At 48.0% G+C, this 27,463-nt stretch overlaps 1 protein-coding gene across 2 annotated transcripts in view; it reads right to left on the minus strand.

Moving 5' to 3' along the window:
* GTF3C1 (general transcription factor IIIC subunit 1) overlaps nucleotides 1–27,463 on the minus strand; it is a 1,956,011-nt gene that overhangs the window by 1,454,475 nt on the left and 474,073 nt on the right. For both annotated transcript variants that reach the window (XM_085632176.1, XM_085632175.1), the window contains exons 11-12: nucleotides 21,978–22,117; nucleotides 14,947–15,100 (exon numbers count right to left, since the gene is read on the minus strand). In XM_085632176.1, coding sequence (XP_085488302.1) covers nucleotides 14,947–15,100; nucleotides 21,978–22,117 — 294 coding nt within the window. The remainder of the gene's footprint in view (nucleotides 1–14,946; nucleotides 15,101–21,977; nucleotides 22,118–27,463) is intronic.

A 27,463-nucleotide genomic window follows, 5' to 3' on the forward strand; every position in this document is an offset into this window, starting at 1 on the left:
AGACGGTAGGACTGTGAGGCCAGTGAGTAACTATATTGCTGGTACCCTCCTCTATATGAGGGAAGCCCTCTACCCCTCGCTCCTCGAAAAGGAACCTTGCGATATTGAAGCGTCCCCAGTGACTTCGCCGTGTCTGTATCCTTTTTTATGTCTTGGAGAGCGTCATTCACATGTTTTCCGAAGAGCGCTTCTCCATCGAATAGCAGGTCCAAGATCTTGTTCTAGACCTCTGGTCTAAAGGAGGTAGCCCAAAGCCAACACAGGCGTGGTAGGACCGCTGCTCCCGCCAAGGAACGAAAAGAGGTTGTGGCAATATCCATTGCAAATTCGATAACCTCAGAGAATGCCCTCCCTCCTGGGAAACATCCTAAACAACGAAGTCCTGAACCACGAAGTCCAGAACCACGACTTTTCTGAACAACGTGGAATCACATACTACGACGTCCACAACAGACTTACGTCTTGTTTGAATCCAGGAAGTATGTGTTGCACGTCACTTCTCTATGCCTCAAAATCCCTCACCTTCATTTTGATTAGGCAGTGTTTGAGTGTTATGTCACTCATCTCCGCCCCCTCACCCTTCCGAATCTGTGGCACGTAAATCTTTTTCACCCACCATACCTTTTGAAAGGCTTTTCTGCAATCATGCTGGCGGGCAACGTGAACTGCCAAGGTCATCCACTAAGTCTCGTTTGCAACCTGGCTGGCGGACTATAAAGAGTGTGGGGAAGTAGTCTGCTTTCATCCTGCTTGGTTGTACCACGTGGGAATTTTGGGAATTCTCTGGAGTTATCAGGTAGGTCATTCATTTGTATCAATGAATTTAAAAACGTTAAAAAAAAACAAATTCTGGTGTTTTGGTTTTTTAAATTTGTGGTATTGCATTTGTATTTAATTGGATTTAAACATTTTTACTTCAAGTCACAGGTTGTAGGTATGATATGGGTAATGGTTTGGGTAGAAATTTAATACCTAGTTAGTAATTTTAATATTCAGGTATTAAATTATTATTGAGATTAATTAAAACATTTTTTATTCCTTATTAAAGGAATGTCTTTTATATCAGAAATACTTACCTTTTGAGACAGGATGAAAAGTGGATAGTGGTAGTGGATTTGGAAAGTAATTTAATACTCATTTAACTTTATATATATATCTATATACATTTATAAAATATTTGTTTTTTTTAAATGTATTACTTATAGGGTCGGAATGTAGGGATTATAGGGATAATGGGTGGGGAAGTTTATTAATACCTCGGTATCATTTTCATTACTCTGGTATTAATTACTTTTTTGTGGAAGTATCGTTATTACAATAGTGCCATCTATTGGCCAGTCACGAGGTATTTTTTTTCTTCGTGGTTTAGGAACTTGTAAAAAAAAGTAGTGGTTTAGCATTGCTCGTTGTTTAGCTTTCGTGGTTCAGGTAGTCGTGGTTTAGGCAGTAGTTGTTTAGTCATACATCCCTCCCTCCTTCCAGGAGGATCTTTTTATCTTCCGTTTTACTGTCCCCAAGTAGTTGATCAAGGTAAGGTGAAAGATCACACCACATCTGGCGGTCGTAGCGGCCCAGAATCGCTAAAGCGTTAGCTCTTTGACCAGGAGGCCTGACACAGAAGAGAGTCTCTTGCCCGCAGTGTCCAGACGTCTGCCTTCCTTGTCCGGAAGTGTAGTCAGAGGAGCTGCCGGATTTTTAGACTTCCGCTGAGCTGCCTGTGATATGACTGAGTCCGGTTTAGGCTGACTCACTAGGCAGGCCGGGCTATCCTCTGGTGCTTTATATTTCTTCTCCAATCGAGGAAGAACTGGGACCACCGTAGCGGAGGTCTTCATAACTTTAAGACCCTCTTCCCAAACATGATTCACAATAGGAATGGTTCTTACAGTCTTTTCATTGCGTTCCTGAAAATCATATAAGAAACAGTCTGTCTGCGCCAAAGGCATGGGTAAATCAAACCTTTTGGCCGCCCTTTCCAGTAGATTGTGGAAACTACCAATATCACCCGGGGAACAATCCACCGGAACCGGTGAATATAATCATCCCACTCCCCGTGTGGGTATGGAAGAACCGTATCATCTTGCTCTTCATCTGAAGTATCTTGATGGATAACAGTAGTCGGTGGAGAATCGTCTATTTGCAGCGGAGGTGGTGGCTCCCAGGGGGTGGAAGGCACCAAGGTTAGTCCAATGGGAACTGAGCCCAGTTCCGGAGCTGCAGCTGGTGTTGGAAACCTCAGTTTATAGTCTGATAGCATAGACTGCAAGTCCGAAATCAACTAGGTCGGCATACAGACCACCTCCCCTTGATATCCTGTATGGTAGTCCTGGGGAGGTTCATAATCCTGTTCCTCTTCATAACCCTCCTCAGAATCCTCTTCCTGGCACTCAACGTGCAGTTCTGAAGGGTTATGGGCATATGCAAAAGGACCGACATCATCTGAGTCCTCCTCTTCTAAAAGGTCTGAGGGTAATAGAGGAGTCACTTTGCTAGGAGACGTGACTTCAGGAGTCACCTGGCGCTTTCTCTCTCTTCCTGTAGACTTTTTTTTATTACCGACATGTCGTCGACGATGTAGATATTGTCATCGACAGCGCTGCAGTTGATACCGCCGACGTTACTGTCGTCGTCGATGGTGCTGTTGTCGACACTGCAGTCATTGTTTCTGTTGTCGTCGAAAACATAGTCGTCATCGTCGTCAAATTCGCCGTCGATGGAGATGGGACTGCCTTCGTCAACACCGCCAAAGCTCTCGGCGACGATCCCGTTGTCAGAGTTGATGAAAGTTTAAGAGACTGGTCCTTGTCACTCCACGTCGACGATGTCGATGGTTTCTTAGTCAACGGTGTCATCGACAGCTTCGTCAATGCTTGTGACTTTTTCTCCTGTCGCTCCTCCAGAGGAACAGAGGAGGGTTTTTTTTAACACCTTTCTTCCCTCAGGAGGGGAAGGAGGAGAAACAGAGCTCTACTTCCTCACACCACTTTCTCCTGATGTAATTCCATTCCTCTCCTTTACACCTCAGCGAGGAGATTCAGTTGGACTGAGCCTGTCAGACCCATGGGAGGTCTTTTTAGAGGCTTTTTAAGGGCGCTCCTCAGAAGAAGCAGGGTCATAGCTTCTCCTTTTCTAAGACCTTCTAGAAGACGCAGCAGATGAGACCTCATCACTATCACTAGAGACTGGATCCCTTCTGGATTTTAGCTTCCGGAGCCAGGTAAGGAGACGTCCCTCAAGGTTCTGGTAGAAAAGGTACGACATGCCTTGCAGTCCTTGGCCTTGTGGTCTGGCTACAGGCAATCTTTATGTGGGTCATCCACATAAAGCCTCTTTTTAGAGCAGGTGGTACAAGCTCTAAAAAGGCCTTTTTTCTCCTCGCCTGTCATGGTGAAAGGGAACAGACCAAAATTGTAAAGCAATTTGTGAAAAATGTAGCTGAAGAATTCTCTCAAAAGTTGTAAAATCCCTCCTCAAACACCAGGTCGCAGATCTCTAAGCTGGCCAAGAAACTATGGAACGTCAACTCGACGAATACGAAGGTAGGGTGCAGCGCCACAACATCTGCATTTTGGGGGTGCCAGAATGGGCAGAAGGACAGGCTGCAGACCTATATGTGGAGGACTTACTGATGAAACATCTCCAACCCAAAGGCCTATCCAAGTATTTTTCTATTGAAAGAGCACATAGAGTACCGGACGACAGATCAAAAGCCGGAGCACCTCCCAGGCCCATCCTTGCAAGTGTCTTTAACTTCCGAGACAGGGACATTATCCTCCACACGGCGTGAGTGGAACCCCCAGTACAGTTTGAGAACTGTACAATAACATTTTTCCCGGAATTCACGCTAAAAGTGCAAAAGCAACTCCGTAGCTTCCTGGAAGTGAAACACGCCTTGCACAACCAATAACTCAAGTATGCTATGCTATTCCCAGTAAAACTGCGTGTCGAAGCTGAGGGAAAAACGTGGTTCTTCAGTACTCCAGAGGATGCATGGGACTGGCTCAACAGTTGGGGCAATGTTGGCAAACGCAACCGTCAAGAGAACCGTGGCAGCGGAACCAGAGACAGGACAGGCCGTCAAACGGAATCCCCATCGGACAGCACGAGGCACGCCGGAATGGACCCAGACAGGCTAAGTGCTTTGTGACACTGTCTTATAGCTAGTAATGTTACCTGTTTAATGCCTGTCTTTATCACAAGTCTCACCCAATTGTGCGAGAATATGACTCTGGAGTCGCCCGGGTCTCCTGTGGGTCGCTTTATAGATTTGACTGCAACCTGTAACGGGGTACGGTTATCTACCTGAATTAATCAGTATAGTTTCACATCTTGTCCGTATAAAGTGGCATTTTGGGAGTGGGTTTGGAACACGTTCCCCGAGTTTCCTAGGGTGGCGATAGGCTCTCTGCAAGTTTGGGGTGGCGGGAGGTTCAGAACCCGCAATGCAGAGAGGCAGGGTGGGGGCGGGCAGGGGATCTCCCGGGGGCGTGGGGGGGGAGGGCAGAACTGTTTGTTTAGTTGTTGATATTTCGTTGTGATAGATGAGAGAAGTGATGTCCTTTAAGCAGACTCAGTTCAAGCTACTGCCACATTCCTATCAGCACAAGATATTTGCATACACGCCCTTGGTGAGGTACGACCTTGATCGTATACAGATAACATGCCTAACCAAAACATGAGTAGGACGCTCCGCATCATTACTTGGAACGTCAATGGGTTGGGGGACAAACTGAAAAGAGGGGTCGTGCTTCAATACCTCAAGCAGCAGGCTCCTGATATTGCCCTGCTGCAGGAGACACATTTAATAGGAAACACGTGTAAGGCTCTCGACAGATGGGGGTACCAACTCATTCGTAAACAATGCCCCTTCATCATAAATAACACATGGGCTGACACCCAGGGCAGATTTGCGGTGTTGGCTGGGACATGGGAAGGGAGGCCAATCAATATACTTTCGGTCTACGTCCCTTCTGCAATAAAAAAAACTACGCTGACTGATCTGGGCAAGCTCCTTCTTAATCTCCCAGAGGGCGCCCTGGTGACGGGGGGCGATTTTAATCTGACAGTTGATGGCCGGGTCGACCGCCGCCCTCAGAGACTGGACCCCAACGACACCTCACAAATGAGGGATTTCCTCTCGGCTTTTGGCTTTTTAGATCTCTGGCATCATCTTAATCCCCTAGCGCACCAGTTTACATTTCACTCTGGCGCCAACGGCAGTCAGTCAAGAAAAGATCACCTGCTCACACAGGCCGAAGTACTTTTTAACTTTACTGGCGCTAGATGCCTGGCATTTCCGATCATTCCCCAGTCCTTACTCAGATAACACTACCACATGAAAATAGACGCATTGCCCTGAGAATAAACCCATGGAGTTTGAAGATTCCGCAAGTTAAGAGTGAACTTTTGAAAGGGGTGGACCACTACTTCGCTGAGAACACGAACTCGGTGGACTCCCAACAGATCCTATGGTGGGCCTTCAGGGCAGTTATCAAAGGCCAAGCCCTCTCCCTATTGGCTGGACACAAGAAAGAGCTGAGGGCAAGGCTAGAGACCCTGGAGAATGAGATTCGGGGACTAGAGGACAAAGTGGCAAAAACAGATGATGAATTAGCTACACACACTCGCTGCATAAAAAGACAGGACTACCGACAGCTTGCAACAGAGGCAACTAGATCTAAACAGAAAGCTACAATACATAATGTATATGAGATGGACGACAAACTGAGAAATTGCTCGCATGGCTGGAGAGGCGAGAAGCCACTCAGAGATGGGTGCCCCTCATTGAAGGGGAACAGAGAGAGTTGTTAAGTAAACCACAACAGATCGGCGAGGCTTTCGCATCAAACTTTACCTCGATATACTCCTCTACCACTACCTTTGCTGACTCCAAAGACCTCCTAGCTACCATTCCTCTTGCCATTCTTGCTCCAGAGGACAGTGACTCCTTGGAGTGTGGTCTAACGGAGGAAGAATTGGCGATTGCCATACAGGGAATGAAATCGGGGAAAGCCATGGGTCCCAACAGGCTCCCTATAGAACTGTTTAAACTAATAACTTCCAAGAGAACGTCCACTTTCCGTGGGATGTACCTGGAGAGCTGCCAAATCAAGTTCCTGCCCCTCGACTTGATGCTGGCCTCGGTGGTCATCATACATAAACAGGGAAAACCAACAACGAGGTGCGATTCCTATCGCCCAATCTCACTGTTAACAGCGGAAGTCAAGATACTCGCTAAGGTGTTGGCTAACCGGTTGCTCCCCGTCATAAGCAGGATTGTTCACTCAGACCAATCGGGCTTTATGCCTGGCAGAAATACGGCCCTCAACCTAAGTAGATTGCATGGGGTAATGGGGAGGATTAGCACTATTCAGGAGGAGGATGCCCTGCTGTCCTTGGATGCAAAAATGGCATTCGACACAATCGAATGGCCTTACTTATTTGCTCTACTCGAGCACATGGGCTTCGGCCCCGTATTCATTAAATGGGTGAAATTGCTTTACACAAAACCGACTGCCCAAATCATCGTCAATCAACATACATCCTGGCAATTCCGCTAAGAGAGGAGTACTCGACAGGGCTGCCCCCTATCGCCTCTTATCTTTGCCCTGATCCTGGAACCCTTAGCGACCTGGGTTAGGGGCGACCCCATGATCAGAGGACTGAAATGGACCGAACACCACGAAGATAGAATTTTCCTCTATGCCGACGACATCCTACTGTATGTAGCGGCCCCATCAACCTCGATTCACCGGATCCTCCATATTTGTGCCATTTTTAGCACACACTCTGGGTACACAATTAATTGGACAAAATCCATACTGTTTATCCTTCAGGGTCCTGCACCTCGGCTGCCCAAAGACAGTAACGTTACAATACCAACATATGGATTTCGCTATCTTGGCATATTTAAAACCCCGCACCCCACCCGTTTCTATGACACCAATCTTGAAGCCCCGCTGATCAGACTCCAGAAAGATTTCCTGCACTGGCGGTCCCTACCTCGGACTCTCCTGGGTAGGGTAGAGCTTTTTAAAATGCTAGCGTTGCCCCGTTTTTTATATGTGCTGCAGAACAAACCCTATAATGTCCCGGATACGTACTTCACCAACATAGAGAGCGAGGTTAGGACTCTCTTATGAGATGGGGAAAATCCACGTATCGCGATGCATAAATTGACCAGAGGGTGGTATGATGGTGGAATCGCGTTGCCGGACATTAAACTATACTACTGGGCCTCCCAACTTGCAGTCATTAATCACTGGGTCTTTGCCTCACTGTCTGAACCAGCGTATCGAACAGACAAATGGATAATGAACCGGGTGGTTATCGAAGAGCACTTTATTCTAACCCCAAACGCCAACACCTTACAGGCCCCACGGCCCAAACAATCGCACTATGGCACCGAGCTATCAAAACACTGGGGTGGGACAAGAAACTAACACTAATTACCCCCTTATGGGAGACCATGCTGCTTGGCACGCTGGGTAAATGCCCGGGATTTGATAAATGGGATGTAATTGGCATCTCTTCAGTTGGTGACCTTTGGAAGCGTAACGCAATAGTCCCATTTAAAGACCTACAAGCGGAATACCAACTGGCTGGGTCAGAGACCTACCGCTTTCTACACATTTGTCATGCCTTGACTACCGATGTCACGAGCGGTGAGGTCCTACCCGAAGCGTCCCCTTTATAAGATAGATTCCGCACGGACTACATGTCACGCAAGGCAATATCTCTTACATACCGCGAATTAATAAACAATAAGCCGGACCCGTTAATACGTTCCTGGCAGTTGTGGGAATCGATATCGGGTACCTGGAGGATGACGACTGGCAGGAGGCACTATCCTCTCCCAAGGAGGTGGCCATTCCAAAGAGGCTACGGTTAATCCAGTTAAAAATCCTACATAGAACATACCTCTCTGCACACATGTTGGTCAAAATGGGGTGTAGACCAGACACTGGATGCCTTAGGAGGTGTGCCACAGAAGGCATGTTTTTCCACACGATCTGGGAGTGCCCAGCTCTCCGCTCATTCTGGGAAAGAATTGTCTCCACACTTGTACAGGTGGGTGGGAAGAATATAACCAACTCCCCATGACTGCCTGTTAAATATATGGGAGGCCACTGACCTCACCCAGACTGAACGTACGTGGGCCTAGCTGGGTTTACCCTTGTTAAGAGAAACATTGCCCAAACATGGGGGACCGGGGATCTGCCCACGTACTGGAGATGGGCTAATGATATGGATGCTGCAATGATTACCGAAAAGGAGGTATTTAAACACAGGGGCTGCCCGAAGAAATGGGATCAGAAATGGGCTAAATGGAATGCATCGAGAGGGGATTTATGTGTTTCCCCAATGGCGGAACTGAGAAGGACTAATGGGGACTTTGATCTTGACTCCACTTAGTGGTTTACAGATAATGTGCTCAGTTTGTACAATGCTTTTTTATCTGTGTTTTACCCTCGTCATGTCTAAAATGTCGTGTGGCTTCGAATTCCTCTATCACAACTTTTCAATAAAAAGAATATATAAGAAACAAAAGTAGTAAAATAAGGAATAACAGAGCAGAGCTCAGTGGAGACTGCCTTACACAACGTGCGGTAGAAAATCTGAAGGTCTGAGGTTCTCTCAGGAGGGTTCCAAGGGGTGAGGCTAATCTGATTGGTTCTTGATTTTATTTGGTCTCTTTTACTTCCATCTCGACGACTGGGAATGATTCAAGCATGTGAATCTATGAAAGTTTCAATACTGGAGTAAATGAGGAGTAGGCAAGGACATGCGCAGGGAGCCCGAGGAACAAGTTACTTACCTTCGGTAACGATGTATCTGTAAGAAACATTAGTTAGTTAGATTCCTCACCTTAGAATATCCCCAGGCGTCAGGCTGTATCCGGATAGATTTTTGTAGCAATACCGCTTGCGCGTCACTAGGCGTCGTCTGCGGCTCCGCGTCCGACGTTGGCGTCGTGCGCCGGAATGACGTCGGAGTACTTAGACGCCGCCCTCGCGCGCTGACGTCAGTTCTTTTACATAGCTTTCCGCGCCAGGAACGCAGAGCCATGCAAGAGACCGACACTGGTGCCAAAAAGTCTAGGACCCTGAACAGGATGACCTTAACCCTAGATGTTGGTTCGCAGAGCGGGGAGGATGGGTGGGTCGGTGAGGAATCTAACTAACTAATGTTTCTTACAGATACATCGTTACAGAAGGCAAGTAACTTGTTCATCTGAAAGAAACACGTTAGTTAGATTCCTCACCTTAGAATAGATACCCCAGCAATACCAACCCCGGTGGAGGGTCTGCGAACCAAGATCACACCAGAAAGTCCTGGAGAACAGAACGGCCAAAGAAGCCATGTCTCCGGACTTGGCTGTCCAGGCAATAGTGCTTGGCGAACGTGTGCAGTGAGGCCCACGTCGCCGCCTGACAGATGTCCTGCAAGGGAACTCCCCGTCCCAGGGCAGGGCAGTAGTCGCCGCTGTCGCCCGGGTGGAATGGGCTCTCAGCCCAACAGGAGGGTCCTTTTTCACCAAGGAGTAATAAACCTTTATACACAAGACGACCCACCGTGGGATGGTCCGCTTGTGCACAGCCCTCCCCTTCTTAGCACCTACGTATCCAACAAAAAGGTGGTCGTCCACCCGGAACTGTCTGGTGCGGTCCAAATAAAAGGACAGCGCACGTTTGGGGTCCAGACGGTGGAGCCTCTCTTCCTCTTTCGAAGGATGGGGTCCAGACGGTGGAGCCTCTCTTCCTCTTTCGAAGGATGCGGAGGCGGAAAGAAGGTGGGCAAAGTGACCGATTGCCCGATGTGAAAGGGGGTCACCACTTTCGGAAGAAAAGAAGGACGAGTCCGGAGCACAACCTTGTCCGGATGAACAGAAAGAAAGGGAGGCTTAGATGAAAGAGCCTGGAGCTCACTCACCCATCTAGCCGAGGTAATAGCTACCAGGAAAGCAGTCTTAAGAGTCAGAAGACGAAGGGGACAATTGTGAAGAGGCTCAAAGGGAGCGCACATCAGAAAGGTCAAGACAAGATTCAAATCCCACTGAGGCATTACGAAGGGGACAGGAGGAAACATGTGAGTAATGCCTTTAAGAAAACGCGAAACAACAGGGGACTTGAAAAGAGAAGGCTGATCAGGAAGCCGTAAGAAAGCAGAAATTGCAGAAAGATAACCTTTCAAGGTGCCCAGAGCAGAGCCCTGCTGGGCCAAAGAAAGAAGAAAGAGTAGAACCTCAGAAAGAGGGGCAGAAAGGGGATCCACAGCCTTTGCTGTGCACCATGCCACAAATTTGGTCCACCTGCAGGCGTATACCGATTTTGTGGAGGGACGCCTGGCTGCCAGAATCACATCGCAGACTTCAGGAGGCAAGTCAAATGGCATCAACTGTCGCCGCTCAATCTCCACGCATGGAGGTGGAGACTGGACAGGTTCGGGTGGAGGGCCGTCCCCTGCTGCTGTGACAGAAGGTCCTCCTGAAGAGGCAGTCGTACCGGAGGATCGATTGACATACTGAGTAGCTCGGGATACCAGTACCTTCGTGCCCAATCCGGAGCCACTAAGATGACTTGGGCCCGGTCGCGCCTGATCTTCTTCAGCACTCTGGGCAGAAGTGATATAGGCGGAAAGGCGTACAACAGACCGCAACTCCACTCGCGACGAAAAGCGTCTCCGAGCGAGTGCCGCCTTGGAAATTCCAACGCGCAGCACTGATGACATTGCGCGATCTCCTCTGTTGCGTATAGATCTAACCAAGGCTCTCCCCTCTGCAGAAAGAGACCTTGCTCCACGTCCGAGTTCAGACGCCATTCGTGATCCATCATGCACCGACGGCTGAGTTTGTCTGCTCTGGCGTTCAGAGAGCCCACCAGATGTTGAACCACCAGGATGATGCCCTGGTGTTCCAGCCATGTCCAGAGGCGCAGAACCTCCTGACAAAGGGTCCACGACCCCACCCCGCCCTGTTTGTTGCAATACCACATGGCGGTGGTGTTGTCGGTGAACACCTGCACGACACTTCCCCGGACAGAGGGAAGGAAGGCTTTCAGTGCAAGCCGGATCGCTCTCAGCTCCAACAAGTTGATATGGAGTTGAGACTCCGCCGGAGACCAGAGGCATCTGATCTCTGCCTCTCCCATATGGCCCCCCCATTCCCAGGAGGGACGCGTCCGTCACTACTACGTGGTCCGGTTGGGGTAGGGAGAGGCATCTGCCCCTGACACAATCGCGGTCCGTAAGCCACCATTGCAACTGTTTCGCAGTGCCCTCCGAGATCAAGACATGGTCGGACAGGTTGCCTCGATGCTGGGCCCACTGAAACTTCAGGTCCCACTGCAGAGCCCGCATTCGCCACCTGGCGTAATGCACCAACAGGATGCAGGAGGCCATCAGCCCCAGAAGCCGCAGCACCAACCTGACCGAAACCCAGGATAGAGGCCGAAAGATGGGAATCAGAGCCTGAATATCCCGGACCCGCTGTTCCGGAGGATAAGCCCGGAACTGCACCGAATCGAGAACCGCTCCGATGACGAGGAGCTTCTGGGAGGGTCTCAGGTGTGACTTCGGCACGTTGATGGAGAACCCCAGCAAATGCAGGAGGTCGGCAGTAGTCTGGAGGTGGGAGACGACTTGCTGGGGCGAGCCCGCCTTCAACAGCCAGTCGTCGAGATAGGGGAAGACTGGAACCCCAAATCTGCGCAGATGAGCTGCGACCACCGCCATCACTTTCGTGAACACCCGAGGGGCACTGGTGAGGCTGAAGGGGAGCCCGGTGAACTGAAATTGCTCCTGACCCACCGTGAAACCGCAGGTAATGCCGGTGGGCCGGCAGGACGGGGAGGTGAAAATAGGCGTCCTGCAAGTCCAACGCTACCATCCAGTCTCCAGGGTCGAGGGCAACCAGAACCTGAGCTAAAGTTAGCATCTTGAACCGTTCCTTCCGGAGGAAGGCGTTGACGCTCCTGAGGTCCAAGATAGGGCGTAGGCCCCCTTTGCCCTTCTTGGGAACCAGAAAGTAGTGGGAATAGCAACCACGGCCTACTTCAGGACCAGGAACGTGCTCGACGGCCTCTTTGGCCAAGAGGGCCGTAACTTCCTCCCGCAGAATATTCAAGTGATCCTCCGATATACTGTGGCACTGCGGTGGCATGGCTGGAGGGGTCGTCTCGAAGGGGAGGGAGTAGCCCCTTCGAACGAGTTGCAGCACCCACCTGTCCGATGTGATGGATCGCCAGTGAAGCAGGTTATGGCGAACTCTGCCACCCACTGGCGTGGAATGGGCCTGAAAGCTCGGACTAGGAGGGCTTTGAGGCGGATGCTGCCGGGGTGGATGCGGACTGACTGGCACGTTGTCCTCCAGTACCGCCACAGCGGAATCCACGTCCGCGACCGCGTGCAGGTTGGTTCTGCGGCCGGTGGCTAGGCGGACGGGAGGAGGCGCCCCTTCCTTGGCCACGAAAGGGGCGAAAGGCGGAAGTTTGCGGCTGCGGGCCGAGAGACCCAAGGACTTAGCCGTAGCCCGGGAGTCCTTAAAACGAGCCAGCGCACTATCCGCCTTCTCACCAAAAAGGCGAGTGCCATCAAAGGGCATATCCATGAGGGTACTCTGGACATCCCCCGAGAAAGACGTGGAACGCAGCCAGGCGTGGCGCCGGAGCGCCACCGTGGTGGAAATCGCCCTACCCAGCGAGTCCGTGGTGTCTAGTCCACACCGTATGGCATGTCGTGCTGCATCTCGCCCGTCAGCAAGCGCCTGGGAGAGACGTGTCCAGGCCTCCTCCGGACACAGGGGCAGCACGTCCTCCACCGTATCCCACAGAGAGTGGGAGAAACGGTCCAAGCGGCAAGTGGTGTTCGAAGACCGCAGGCCCAAACTCAGGGAAGAGAACAGCTTCTTTCCGAAATGTTCCAGCCTCTTGGATTCCCGATCCGGAAGAGCGGACGGGAAGGAGGATTGGGAAGTGGAGGCCTGGATAACCAGACTCTCGGGGGTGGGGTGTTGGGACAGGAAACTGGGGTTGCCCGGAGCAGGGCGGTGGCGCCGGGCCACGTTCCGATCCACAGGAGGAACTGTGGAGGGCTTGGACCAAGTGCCCTACAGAACCTCTATGAGGGCCTCATTGAACTGCAGCAGAGGCTCTGTGGAGCTTGCTGACGGTTGAAGCACCTCTGTGAGGATGTTAGTCCTCATGGCCACAGCAGGCAACTCGAGCCCCAGGGCTTCGGCCGCCTTGCGCAGCACCACTGAGAAAGCTGCACCTTCCTCCGAGGCCACAGTCGGAGGAGAGATGAAACCAGCGTCCGGGGAGGTGTCCAGACCACTGGCATCCCCCAGTTCGTCTGCCCAGTCCTGTGAAAGTTGGCCCTGTCTGGCCATAGGGTCCTCAGATGCCACCGTCATCTGATTCCTGATAAACAGGAGGAATGATCGGAGCCGGGTGGTAGATGAAACGCTCATCCATCTGCGTCGGGTGTGGCGTCGAGCGGCGCCAGGCCCGGACAGGGGCTAAACCGGGGAACGGCGTCGTCCGGAGACGGCGCCGGAGGCGGAACCGGTGTCGGCGCCGGCGGAGGAGGCGTCGTGAGGTCAACCGGCGCCGGCAGAGATCCAGGCCTGGATCCCTCGGGGACCTGCGGCATCGGGACTGAAGTCGTCGACGGCGCCGGAGCCGCCGGCACGCGAGGTCGCCCAGTCGAGCCCGCGGGGCCAGAAGGCGCGCCGGCAGGCATCGACGGTGGAGCCAGGCCCCTCATGGCCGAGAGGAAGGCACTGACCTCCGCCGGACTCGCGTCAGTCCCTGGGACCGGTGGTTATGGAGACGGATGCGGCTCCTGCGGCTCCGACGGAGCCGCGGCGGTGGGACCACCCTGACCCTCGGCCGAGTCGCGCGACCGGCGAGGGAAGTCCGAAGAGCAGTGTCGCCTCTTGGACTTCTTTGATCGCTTCGACTTACCCGAAGACTTCGAGCCCAACGAGCGATGATGGTGGCTGCGGCTCCGCGACCGGTCCTTGGACCTCCTCCTGGACCGGGACCGTGAGCGGCGCGGAGCCGAGTGCCGAAGCTCGAGAAGCTTACGGGACCGCTCCCGCCTAGCCTTCGAGGTCAAGGCCTAACAATCGGGGCACGACTCCGCGTCGTGGTCGGCCCCCAGGCAGTAAAGGCACCGGCGATGGTGGTCCGTCACCGACATCAGTCGATGACAGGAGTCACAGGCTTTAAACCCAGGCATCCTACCGGCACCAGAGTCGAGTCGACAGAAGACCAAAAAGAGTCAAAAAAGTTTAGTCAAAAATTGACTAAGGGGTAAGCTCTTCCCGGATCGGCGCTGTCTGGCGCGGAAAAAAGAAGAACTGACGTCAGCGCGCGAGGGCGGCGTCTAAGTACTCAGACGCGGAGCCGCAGACGACGCCTAGCGACGAGCATTGGGTAATGCTACAAAAATCTTTCCGGATCCAGCCTGACGCCTGGGGATATTCTAAGGTGAGGAATCTAACTAACGTGTTTCTTTCAGATTGGGTCATCAATAAGATTAGAGTATGCCCTCCAAAGTTTGAGAAAATCTAGGGGCAATGGAAAGCCCACTGCGTCCTCCATGCGATTGAGCAATTCCATATGCTTTATATGAACTGGCCTCCTTTGTGCACAAACATATGCTCCTTTAAGTTATGTTTTTTCCTAATTTGTCTGTTTATAAAACATGAAATAAAAAAACAATAGCTGCAAAACCTTAATGATACATTACAGCACCCTCCTGAACTAGCTTATCTCCAGGATACCAACATCAAACAGTGCCAAGGGTCCGCTGGAAGCTGTTGCACTATACAAAACCTTGTTAAATAACACATACATGAAAAAAACAAAGCTAAATTATTAGCCTCCAAACTATTTTGCTGATGAATGTTGCTTTAACAAAATTCTGAAGATCTGCATTAACCTTTTTGCTGATACCATCTTGAATGACAGTAGTTCTGTACAGTCGGAGAAGTCCTTCCTGTGAAAGTTTATGAACCAGTCTAACAATGGACTTCTTACAGCACTTGGTAGGCACACCATCTTGCCGCTCTTGATCCATGATCAGTTTCTGAAGCCTAAAAAGAAAAAAATAACTAGGTGTAGCTCCATGTTAAATGTAGAATTATAAAAAAAGTAATTTATAAAACTTCACAATGTTTACTGAACTGCATTCCCGTGGAATTCCGGAAGGAATACGAAAAATTAACTGCAGTTAAAGTACTTTTTAGGTATGAAATACATATGCACTTTAAACTATATGAAGAATGAGAATTAACAGGTTACTGCAGCAGAAGCCATAAACACCTATCTACAATGAGCCTCAATATGAGGCTTATTACAAAGCAGACATTTGCCACATAAATCTTTTAAAAAAACAAAAAAGCACTTACAAATGCAAGGGGTTGTGCCTTTTCCATTCCTCTCCTCAAAGCACAGGCAATAGGTCAAGGTCAAACAAAGTTTATTTAGACCATTAAGTCTTTAAACTACAGATCATACAATAGTATTTAAAAAGTACACACATTAAAAATTCTTATTCCGACAGTAAAAACATCATATAAACCTTAAAACTTCATACAAAAAATAAAAAATAAAAAACAGTAACATTTAATTTTATATAGCGATACGCTTTTCTGTGCTTAAGCCTCTAATAAATTAGGAAACTTATATGCACCCTGCATATATTTCCCAATGGCTATCGCAGTATCTAAATTTTCCATATCCGCAAGAAGCTCCCATGCTTGCAAGCGGACCTTCACATTATACTTTAAAAAGAGCGGGAGAAGAAATAATTTACGTAAATGTAAACATTTTCGACAATCCAATAAAATGTGTAAAATGTTACATTTCATCCCCATCTTACACATACATTTACCATCAGGTTGCATTAGGCCTGATTTTATTGCACTATTTGTAACTGCCAGATTTATTCCAATTCTTATCTTTAAGACTTCCCTGCTTAACCATTGATTTGGTAATATATCTAAATAGGGATAGCTTATATCTTTCTCCCAACTTTTGCTCATAAATTTTACAGAATCTTTCTTACTCAAATACTCCCGGTCTATTTCTCTTGACAGTTCTTTTCCCTGCAATTTAAGTACACTCTTTGTTACATTAATTTGTAATGTCTTCGGATTTATTTTCACCTTCAGGTGGTCACAGATAGTTTGAAGTTTGCTTCTAGTGGATTTAGCCCATTTTAACTCACTAACTTGGATCTCTTTCAAACACCATTGAGATACCTTTGTGACCTCCTCATGACCCAAACAATTCCAAAATCTGAGTAAACCTTGTTGCACCTGAATATTCCATGCTATCAGCCCTGCTTCCAGTCTAATAGCTTGAATCATTGCTGCACTTGGCAGGGACAATAAAGATTTTAGGCATTTCCCTTCCTCTTTGTCCCAGGAGCTTTTACCATCAATACAAAAGATTTCCGAACCATATTGGAATTGTGGGGGAATCATTGCTTTATAGGCCGTCAATAAAGGTTTATGGGACATATCACCATAGCTTTGATTGAATCTTTTCAACCCACATACCGCCAGCTGTGCTTTTACTTTCTGTGCCTCAAGGTGCATACCCCACTTCATAGAATTTGTAAACCATATTCCAAGATATTTATATTCATTTACAATATCTAGTTTGGTTTGACCCAGAAACCAATTACACTTCGTATTCCTCTTCCCGAAGCACAGAATCTTTGTTTTGTCCATGTTTACTGTTAGTCGTTTTGCCGTACAATATGCGCTGAAATTATTCAGCTTTCTTTGTAGACCCACCTCAGTTTGGTCCAATATTACTAGATCGTCGGCATACAGTAAACAGGACAGGTGCCTTCCGTTTACTTTCGGACTTGCACCTCTAGCAGAACCTAGAATAGCGGGCAGATCTAATAGGAATATGGCAAATAGAAGCGGGGCCAAAACACAACCTTGCCTAAATCCATTATTTATTGCTATTTCTGGTGTTAGGCCGCCAGATGTATCTTTAATTACTTGTGCCCAATTATGGCTGTGTAGCTCCTGAATCACCATCAAGAGATCTGGTGGAAGCTCATAATTGTTCATGGTCTCCCACAAACACTCCCTATCCACCAAATCAAATGCTGCGCGAAAGTCCACGAAACAGCAATACAGCTTGCCCTGCTGCTACATGGACTTCCGCGCCACAGCCCACAAGGCAAAGCAGTGGTCAATAGTCGAATGTCCTTCCTTAAAACCTCCCTGTTCTATTGGGACTATCGACCGCCGCTCTACCCATTCCTTTAATCTACCAAGGATTATTTTTGAAAATACCTTTTCTCCAATGTCCAATAAGTTAATTAACCTATAGTTCATTGGGTCCTTCCTATCGCCCTTTGTGTAGTAGTCTAATATTGACCCTCTCCAGGTTTTTGGAACACAACCTGAATCTAAAATGGCCATAAACCAATGGGATAGGAATCCTGCCCACCAATCTACTTGAGTTTTAATTATTATGGCTGGGAGATTATCGGTTCCAGCTGCACGAGATAAATTCAGCTTCTTGATTGTTTCTTTTACTTTTTCTATATTAAAGGCTGGTTTTAACTCATCTACGGATACTGTCCAGATGGATTTTTCCTTATTTATTTCCAAGTTCTTATTTGCTTTATATAAATTTCCTAAGTAATTTACCCATGCTGCCTCTTCCACCACACAGCTCATATTTCCCAGAGTCCTTCCTGCGGCGTCCTGTATCAGCCTCCAGAACCCTTTTATATTTTAAGTTTCAATTGTTTCTAGGAGGTTTTCCCAACATTTTTCCCGAAAAATCCTTTTCTGCTTCTTTACTAAGGATTTATATTCTATCTTCAAGTTGAGCAAAATCTCTAAGTTCCCAACTTCATAACATTTTCTCTGGCACCGCTCTATTTTCCGAATGGCCCTTTTTTTGCTCCTACATGCGAGATTGAACCACCTTGGTTGCCTTTCTTGACCTTACCCTGTTTCTTATCGTTTAAATGCACTCTGAGGCAATGAACAGCCTGTACTATTTTATCCTCGTACCATTCTACCTGCTGCCCTACAGCGCTGTCCTTCATTAAGTTTTGTTGAAAATGTTCTAATTTCTTCACATATTCTTCAGTCAAGTTTTGTAGTAAGGCGCTTGGGATATTCCACATTTTGGGGATCACTCTCTCACACGGGCTTATCACTCTCCTTAAATATTCGCAATATAAAGCATTATGGTCGCTAACCTTATGCTTAGTTATCCTGAACTTTTTTACCAATTCAAAGTTCCAAGCCTGGACAAAAATATAATCTATAGGGCACTGTTGAATACCTACTCTAAAGGTCTGTGTGGTTGGACGGTCTAGGTCCAGTCTACCATTTAAGCATATTAGACCCATAGATCCCAGGAACTTCCCTAATGCTTCATCCTGGTTATTAGTTACACACTTGGGAAATTTTGCTGACCCTATATTATAAGAGCTCAAGATTTCCTCAAACCAGTAATCAAACTTTTCATAATTTAGTTTGTGATTAAAATCGCCCATTATCACCATTTCATCTGTTCCATACATTTCATTTAAATTAACTATATCCTTTTTAAAGAGCCCCATTTCTGTATCATATTCTTTTTGAGAGTTCCATTGGATATATACATTTATAATAATCAAATTCTCCTCCTTCCCTTCAATGTCCAAATGGGATACTTTACAACCCAGCACCCATTTACATAATGTGCTAATTTACTTTACCTCTTTCACTAGCCTGGTTGAATTGAGAGTCATGATCCCACCCGAAGGTCGTCCAAATCTTTTTATTTTTCTGGCTGGTTTATGTATTTGAAAAAACCCTTCAACTACTGGGGTGTTGCCGCATAGCCATGTCTCCTGCAGACAAATAATATCAACGTACTTTGCTACTTGATTTAAGTTGTCCACTTTTGTTAGTCCTCCCATCCAGTTTATGTTCCATGATATTATTCTCAGACTATGCGGCAACTGAGTGTCCTAATCGATTTCACTAAGGCACCTTGATTCATTCAGGCCCCATGTAGAAGTACTTAGAATACTATTGTCCGAGCACCAATTGCCCCAGCTTTTATAGGACTCCCGGTTTTCTACTGCTATGGTAATATTTTCTTTCTCACCTCGCCCCCCTGCAACCAACTTTACCTGCCTTGCCCCCAACCCTGCATGGAAACTCATAAAGTCTCTCTCTCGCTGTTTCCCCTTTTCTACTTCTACTTCCAGGATTATCCTTATACCCTCTTTTAGGCAATAGAAAATACATTTGCCTTGGGCTTTTGAGAAGTTAGCTAAGCATTTACACTAACATATCTGTTGCAAATGTTCACTTGAACTGGTTCTTCCAATCTCTGAGCCTGCTTGAACTTTAATGAATTCAAAATTATTTAAATTGTTACAGGGCACCATCATATAATAGCTTCCCAGAATATACCATGGATTACTACCACTGTGCTAGAGGCATCATGTTGCAAGGGAATGCCGCCTATGTGTCTGGTGTAAGGACTCAGGTGGCCAAAAGTATGCCTAGATACGAGTCTCAGGTGCTTGTGCCACAGTATCCAGGCTATACATCATTGACAAGCCTAACAAGGCCATAACTGAATAGGGGTTGCTTATATTGCCTGGGGGGCTTTCCTGGTAGTTTGGGATGGAGTTTTCCCATGAGGATCAGGATCAGTACTGATATGCATAAGGTGGGCCTCTGTTCAGACTATTTGCAGGCATTCCTCCAATTACCATTTGTGTGCTAGGGTCTCCATGTTGCCAGGAATTAGCACCATTAGGCCAAGGCCAGCATGTTTCCAAGAAATAATTACTGCCACAGTGCCAGTAGCTTGCATGGGATTGCCACCATTGTGCCATGGGAAGCATGTTGTCATGGATTACCATTGGTGTAACACCCAGTTATAGTATTGGGACCAACGTTCTGTACTAGTCTACTCAACGGTTTGAAACCATGTGTTTTATTTAAAAAAATTATTGGGACTAAGCTGCCACATCCATATTACACCTGCCCTAAAGACGGGTTTGCAAGGGAGACCACCAGGCATCTGTCTAAACATCCAGCCAGATGGCCTCCCAGAAGCCCGGACTCAGCTTTATTGCATATAGTCAACTTGCACAGGCAGAAAGATTGTGTTAATTGTCTTCTGCTTTAGAGATCTAGCATCCAGAACCCTCTCCCTCAAAGACTAAGAACAAAACTACTTCCATTCAAAACATGCTCTACGGGGCGGTGATCCCCCTGTCGCTCCCGGACGTTACGCGGGCCCCCTTCCTGGCATGGTGTGCTGCTCTACGGCATACCCGATGGACAAGGACACTGACCCTGGTCACACCACTTTGGCATGGGACTTAGCTGCGGGAGGTGGCGGGTTGGAGGGGTTTCGAGCATGGGACCTTCTTGGGATCACTCGCTTAGGTGACCTGTGGCGGGGGGGCCGCATGTGTTCCTTTCAGGAGCTTCTGGGCCGATTTTCATTGCACCCTTCGCAATTCTATAAATACCTCCAGCTGCGCCACACGGTCCAAACCCACATCCCTCTGGATTCGCGGATTCCTGACCACAGCCCGCCTGAGGCCCAGGTGATGCTGGGGTGCCTTGGGAGAGGAGGAATTTCCCGTATCTATCGTTCCCTGGTTAACAACACCCCGGTAGACTGGGAAGGGCTGAAGCAGCGATGGGAGACCTGGGTGGGTCCATTGGATGAAGCTGATTGGAGAGACGCCCTTATGGCCCACAGGACGATTACCACTTCGGCTAGATTGAGGCTCATCCAGTTTTATTATCTGCATGCCGCATATCTGACCCCGGAGCGCCTCTACCGTGCAGGTCTTTCCCCGGAGGCTTCATGCGCCCGCTGTGCGGTAGGCCCGGCGGTCTTCTTCTACATGGTTTGGAATTGCCCGCGTTTGGGGAGCTACTGGGGGGAGATTGAGCTTGAATTAACGGAGGTCCTGGGGTGGGAGGTCCCCCATGACCCCAAAATGGCTTTGTTGGGGATAACGGATGGTTTGCACGGATCCCGCAACAAAAAATATTTCCTAACTACTGCTCTGGTAGTAGCTAAAAGAGATATTGCCGCTGCCTGGAAGCAGGTCGATCCACCCAATTGTGATAAATGGAGGAGGGGCGTGGACTGGTGTGCCGCACAAGAACGGACAGTATATGTTGCACGGGGATGCCCCAAAAAGTTTCGCAGAGTATGGGGGAAATGGTTAGGGGGCGTATTCTAGGGGGGGGGGGGGGGGGGGAGGAGCACGGGCGAGGGATGCAGGAGGCCAAGGGAGGAGAGGGAGGATTTCGTTACTGCCTGGCATTGAGCCCATGATATGTCATTTTGATGCCAGTTCAATTGGTCTGTTGTATGTACCTTTTAAGTTTGTTGTTCTACAAGAAAAGAAAAATTTGATTATCAAAAAAAAAAAAGAACAAAACTACTAAAGATTCTAATGCTGTTTAAAGATAAATGTTCCTAATAACCTGCGACCAATTTAGAGCTAGATTTTCTTGTACAAGCCTAGTACCCTGGCTCTTCATTCCTTCAAAAACACCATCATGCTGGTTAGAGACCCACAAATGACATGACACTTCTGCTCATCAACGAAGATGACAAGATACCACTGTTAACCCTCATAAGACTTGCTTATTCTGTCGTCCTCAAAGGAAGTAGTATAAGGGAGAAGAATTTATTCAGTCCCCCGTGGCAGTGTGGCTGGGCTCGGTCACATCCTCTGTCTCGAAGTTAACTATTTTGTATCTTATATTTCACTGCACAGTTTTGAAGCTGCTCAAATGTGGCATGTTGCACAAATCCCAAAAAGCAAATTAAGCAAGTCAAGCATTTAGGAAACAACTGATGTACGTTTGTTGGATATAATTTTAAGAAACTATGATTTGCTGAATAAAAGTATCCCTCCTCAGGAAATCAAAATGTAAAAATTCTTACGTGAATAGACTTTCTATTAATCTTAAATTGCGTACAGATTCCACAATTATATTTCTACGTTTTAACAGCCTGTATGTTTCATGTGGCCTCTCTGTTAAGTTCTTGTTGCCTTTTTTCTTTTTCAGCTCCAAATTCTTTTCCTAGTTGAGATATAAAAAGACAAAGTTAAACCTGAAATTCTACATAAGATATGTATATTGGTAGTGGAATATTGATTGTAAGGTACATACATCCATAAAAATTAAGTACAAGTCACACGCCTCATTAATACTTGTACTCCTGGTCCACAGGCACCTTATAATTGACATTTTTGGTTGCATAGAGCAAAATCAAATGAAAAACTCAAACTTTACACATTCACATTTGAAAGGGGAAAACTCCACAGACCAATGCTCCACATGTATGATGCCCCTTCTAGTGGGAAACTCAAAGTTGACACTTTGTTCAATAAGACCTCTTACCCAATCAAACAGCACCAAGAGATCAGAGAACAAAAAACTACTAAAAATGTCACCAATTTATGTTCATAGCAAAAAAAAAAGTTCTAAGTCCAAACCAATTGCATGTCTCTTTACAAACCTCAATCTCACTCCTTCTCCCAACATCGGTTAAGTTGACTTCCCAATGTGGTAAACATACCCAAAACAAACAAGTTACTAACCTTTTGTAATGTTCTATATGGTGAATACTCTAACTGCAGATTCTTCACCTTCGAATACTCCCCAGGAGCCAGACTGGATTTGGAAAACTTCCTCGCTAGGGCTCCAACGCACCCCTACGTGATGTTGTGCAGCTCCGTGTTGGCTCCTTATCGCCTGAAGTGACGAAGCAGGTACCACACCTTGCAGCTGAGGTCAGATTGTTTTGCCCTTTAAAATCTCTCAAAAGCAAAGTGAGGACAATTATTGGTACCAGTGAGTTGAATACTAACTTGGAACCGGTTTGTATTTAAAAAAAGGACCCTACACAGTACGAGGAGGTGGACATTCAGTGAGGAATCTGCCAGTTGATAGAGTACCCACCAGAAAAAGCATTACCCAAGGTAAGTAACTTATTTTTTGATCAATACTTCTCAGCTTACAGATTGGTTGGGGGAACATGGCGGCTCTGTGCTAGGCGGCCGCAGGGGCCATCGGGGGGGAAGTGAAGCCACGCACACTAGGGACTCCTGATCGCGGTCAGAACATACCGGGTCCGAAATGCTGGTCGAGAGGATGTCTCTGTGCACAGCTGATGTGGAGTCGGCTGGTTCCTGGGCACGGAGGAGCAGGGTTTCAGAGTTGCGGAGGCGAGAGGAAGCTAGGGAGCTTCGGCGCTGTAGGGAGGCCAGCGTAAGGTCCGGGTGCAGAGGCAGCACGAGTCGAGGCTCCTCGTAGTTCCACGAGGCAGAGTGTAGCAGCCGGACCTGCTGTCTGGGAGATCCGAGAGGAGAGCCGGGTGAGAGAGAGAGCTACACTAAGAGTGGGTAAGAAAATTACATTCCCTGCCTATGGAGAAAGGCATCTCAATAGAAGGTGAGGTTGTAGATAAACCTTCTAGGTATACCCTGAGACCCAGTAATATTTGGGTGGGGTGGGTGTAAGGTTGGACATCTACCGGTCTCATTAGTATTACACCCCCTTATGGGTGCAGTGCAGGAGATAAAGGACACGGCTAAAGGAAGGCGAGGTTGACAAGGCAGAGGGAGTATTCAAAGCAAGAAAACCAGCAAATCCCCAATAAACAAACAGGAGAAAGGAAGAAAAAGGCATCTACCATGCCTGTCAAAATACACCCTCGCTTAAGTCTTTCTTTCGTGTCTTACCTAGCAAGCCGAGGGGAAGGTTGGGAGAATGGACTGTCAAAAACAACGGTGTGGAGGCACCTAACATGGACCACAATTGCATTGAGAGCAGCACTAGTAGATTCCACCCCCGAAACGGGACAAGCGATCTCGGAATTCATTCTGGAAAAGCCCAAGAGTTTTTAGCTACAGGTCCTACTAACAACAGATTAGAAGCTCTGGCAGTGATAGGCTCACTGGATGAGACTGAAGATGACTCCCTGGCAGGTATTTTATTGGGGCTGAAGAATGAAATCAAGCATTGCTTTGAAATCTCAGAGGCCAATCAGGTTGGCGTACAAGCTTCATGCTCCGAGGTAACACAAAAACTAGATGAGGTAACCTGTCGTACTAAGATCTTGGAAGACAAGGTGGGATCAATTAAACAAGATGTGACAAAAACGCCTCTGAGATCTCTAAGTTGGCCAAGCAAAATCAGAGCCTAAGGGATGATCAAGAGATTGGAGAAACACTCCCGAAGGAATAATTTAAGATTTCTGAATATTCCAGAATGAGGAGGGTACGGATATGAAGGCCTTCATAATTAACATACTCTGGAACATGGTCCTAAAGGACAATAACAACCTAAACCTCGAGCAAGAAATTCAAAGAGCACACAGGGACCCCTTCTGCGGCAACCCCCAAAGGATCAAACCCAGAAAGATTTTGGTGAACTGCCTCTCTTACACCATTAAAGAGGCAATCCTTAGCGGGGCCCTAAAGAATGGGCTGCATTCAGTCAAAGGATTTTCTGTGGTAATTAGATCAGACATCTGCAAATCCACAAAACAGAGGCAATGGGAGCTAGGAAACAAGATGGAGGAATTAGTTAAGCTTGGGGCCAAGGTCCAATTAAAATATCCCACAATGCTTCGCATAATGTGGGAAAATCAAATGTATAATTATCGCTCAGTGGGAGATGTTGAAGCACTAATTGATACAAAAAAAGAAGCAGTAATCTGATAAATGAAAAGCAGTTGACTATTGACCAGCTGTGTTTGGAGTTTAGTAAATGCAATCTACATTTTCAAAGTGCGGCAAATATGTTCTTTTTCACTTTGCTTTTTCTCTGGATATTTCCCCCAAAAGGCCAGCCCATTAGGCATTCTAATGCCTACTAAGATAAGGAGGATTCCCCAGGGCAGGATTAGAGGGGTGGGGTGGTGGGGAGCAGTGGAGTAAAAAAAACAAAAGTCCTCGTTATTGTAGGAGAGTAGGATTTGCTTCACATGTTTACTCCCACTTTTTGCTGGTGTTTCACTGTTTTTCGACTGCTATTCAGGGCCCCAGTCTAGCTGCTTCCTCTCTAAATTGATTGCATGTACTTTAGGTACACCACAGATTGGATCCTGAGGTACCCTTGTGTGTCCCTAGTATATGGTATACTATGTACCTAGGGAATAGGTACCCGAGAGGCCTACCAGGGGCTGAAGCATGTATTGTGTCACCCCTGGTAAGCCCTCCAAAATGACACCACAGGTCTGCTACTGTAGGCTGGGTAAGATGTTTCATGCACCCCTTACTGAGGTATAGGTTCACTATACCTCACCTAACACTGCACAAAGAAACCTATCAGTCACCCCTATGGCAGGCCTTATCAATCCTGAAGGCAGGGTGCTTGGTTATATGTGAGAGGGTGCCCAGTCATGAGCTGAGCCCCTCTGCAGCCTTCGGAATCTCTTCTACGGGGTGGTCAGTGGTGCAGCCTGACCATATACTCTTAAGTGGATTATATCTAAAACGGTTAATGTTAACTTTGGACTAGCTGCACAGAAACATGTTGTGTTTGGTGTCAAACACCTTGGAATCATATCCCCACATCAGTTCTTCATGTAAGGATATGATCCCACCCTTCTAGAGGGAGAGACATGGCAGTACTGGTATACCAGGTAGAAATCTAATAGAGCCCTGGCATCACAAAATGGATGCTGCAGCCACAGACTCGGGTCTGGCCTCCTGCTGCAGACAGATACTCCAGCAGGGGAGGCCTGGATAATAGGTTTCCTGTCACAGGGAGGTGCAACCACCTCCCAGACAGGCTTATGTGTATTGGGGCTGGGTGGGAGCACTTTCTGAGTGCTTTGAAGTCCTGCACTGCGGGCACATTTGGTTTCCGTGTGCATAGTCCAGCTCAAACCGGTTCAGGGTCTTCCAGCCCTTGCTCTGGCGCGAAACTGGACAAAGGAAATGGGTGTAGCCACCCCTCTTTCCAAACCCTCCCATAGGTGGGTCTCCAGAGCTAGTCCAACCCCTTCCTTGGGTATAAGTAAGGAATCTCTGTAACCAGAACTTTAGATATCCCTGGACGAAAGTCTGGATCTGAATCCTGGAACTTCGACGCTCTACTAAAGACTAGAGGACTGAAGAAATCTTCCTTGGGGTCAAGGAGTGACTACCCTGCTTGGCAGGCACCAACAAAGCATTTTGCCGGTCTGCATTTCCGAAGCTCCCGCCGGACTCCGAAGTATTTGCAGCCCAGGAAGAGGATTTCCAGACATCTCAGAGGCCAACCCGAGTCCCCAGCAAAGCTGAGACCTGCAGCCTTCATGAGTAGCGTGGAACCAGAACTCATGGTCACCGTGCACTTTTGCAAGTGCATTGACTTCTCGACGTCTCTTGAAGTCGTGCTTGGGGTTACTTGTAGCCCCCACCACGAGTAGAAGATCCACCGAAGATTGCCGGCCTAGTCACCCTGAGTGACCAGTGGGCCGCCATTTTGTGTTTTCTCTCGAGGTCCCTTCACGAACCCTGGTCTGTCAACTGGTGGGTCCCTGAGGGGGTAACTTTGAATTTCCTTGGGCTTCCCTGGTTGCTCCAGACATGCCCTGACTCCCAACCATGTGGTGAGTCCCTCAGACCTTGCTGGTCTGGACTGAATCATTTGTTCTCTTTCTGCGTGGGCTGCTGTTGCCAAGGCTTGTTGTGTCCAATCCGGGCACCGACGCTGCAGCACTCGACATCCTTCGTGGGACAGCTCAAAACCAGCTCCTGGTCGTCCTCGACGCCTCCTGGTCCTCATGGCTGAAGAGTCAAGCTTCACCTTCTTTACCTGAAATCATCCGACATCGGTGGGCATCTGCCTATCACCTTCCTGGTCACTGGCTAGTGACCCAGACTCTGTCCCCTCTGCTTTCAGGTTCTTCTCTACTTCGATCCAGGCTTGAATCTCTTCAGACACTTCGCATCTTCCCGGCAGCAGCACTTCTTTGCCAGCTCCCATTGAAATCGACAACGCGACCCAACACCATTTGACACCTATGCACCCGGCTTCCCTGGGTGAGGTAACACGAGTGCTCCGGTGCTCCCGTGGGTGTTGACCCTAGAACTTCCTAAGTCCCAAAGGGTTTGGTCCTGACTCATTTCTAAGTGTCCCTAATCTTTAAAAATCAAATCGCGACTTTCCCCATAGAAGCTAACGGGAGCTCGCGGCTGTGTTTTCACACTGCACACGGCCCCCGTGGGTCCCCTGTGTCACTACCTTGGGTGGTTCCTTGGGGTCCCAGCGATTCTACAGGCTCTAGGCCTTGTGTCTAGTTCGGTCGTTGTTCTTATACCACTATTTTAGTATAGGGTTGGCTAGCCCCTAGGGCCTGATGTGTATTTGTGCTATTTTACTGTAATATTTGAAGTGTAACTTCTGTGTTTTGACTTCTAGTCTCATAAA

This window comes from Triturus cristatus, chromosome 10, assembly GCF_964204655.1.
Source record: "Triturus cristatus chromosome 10, aTriCri1.1, whole genome shotgun sequence".
NCBI lineage: Eukaryota > Metazoa > Chordata > Amphibia > Caudata > Salamandridae > Triturus > Triturus cristatus.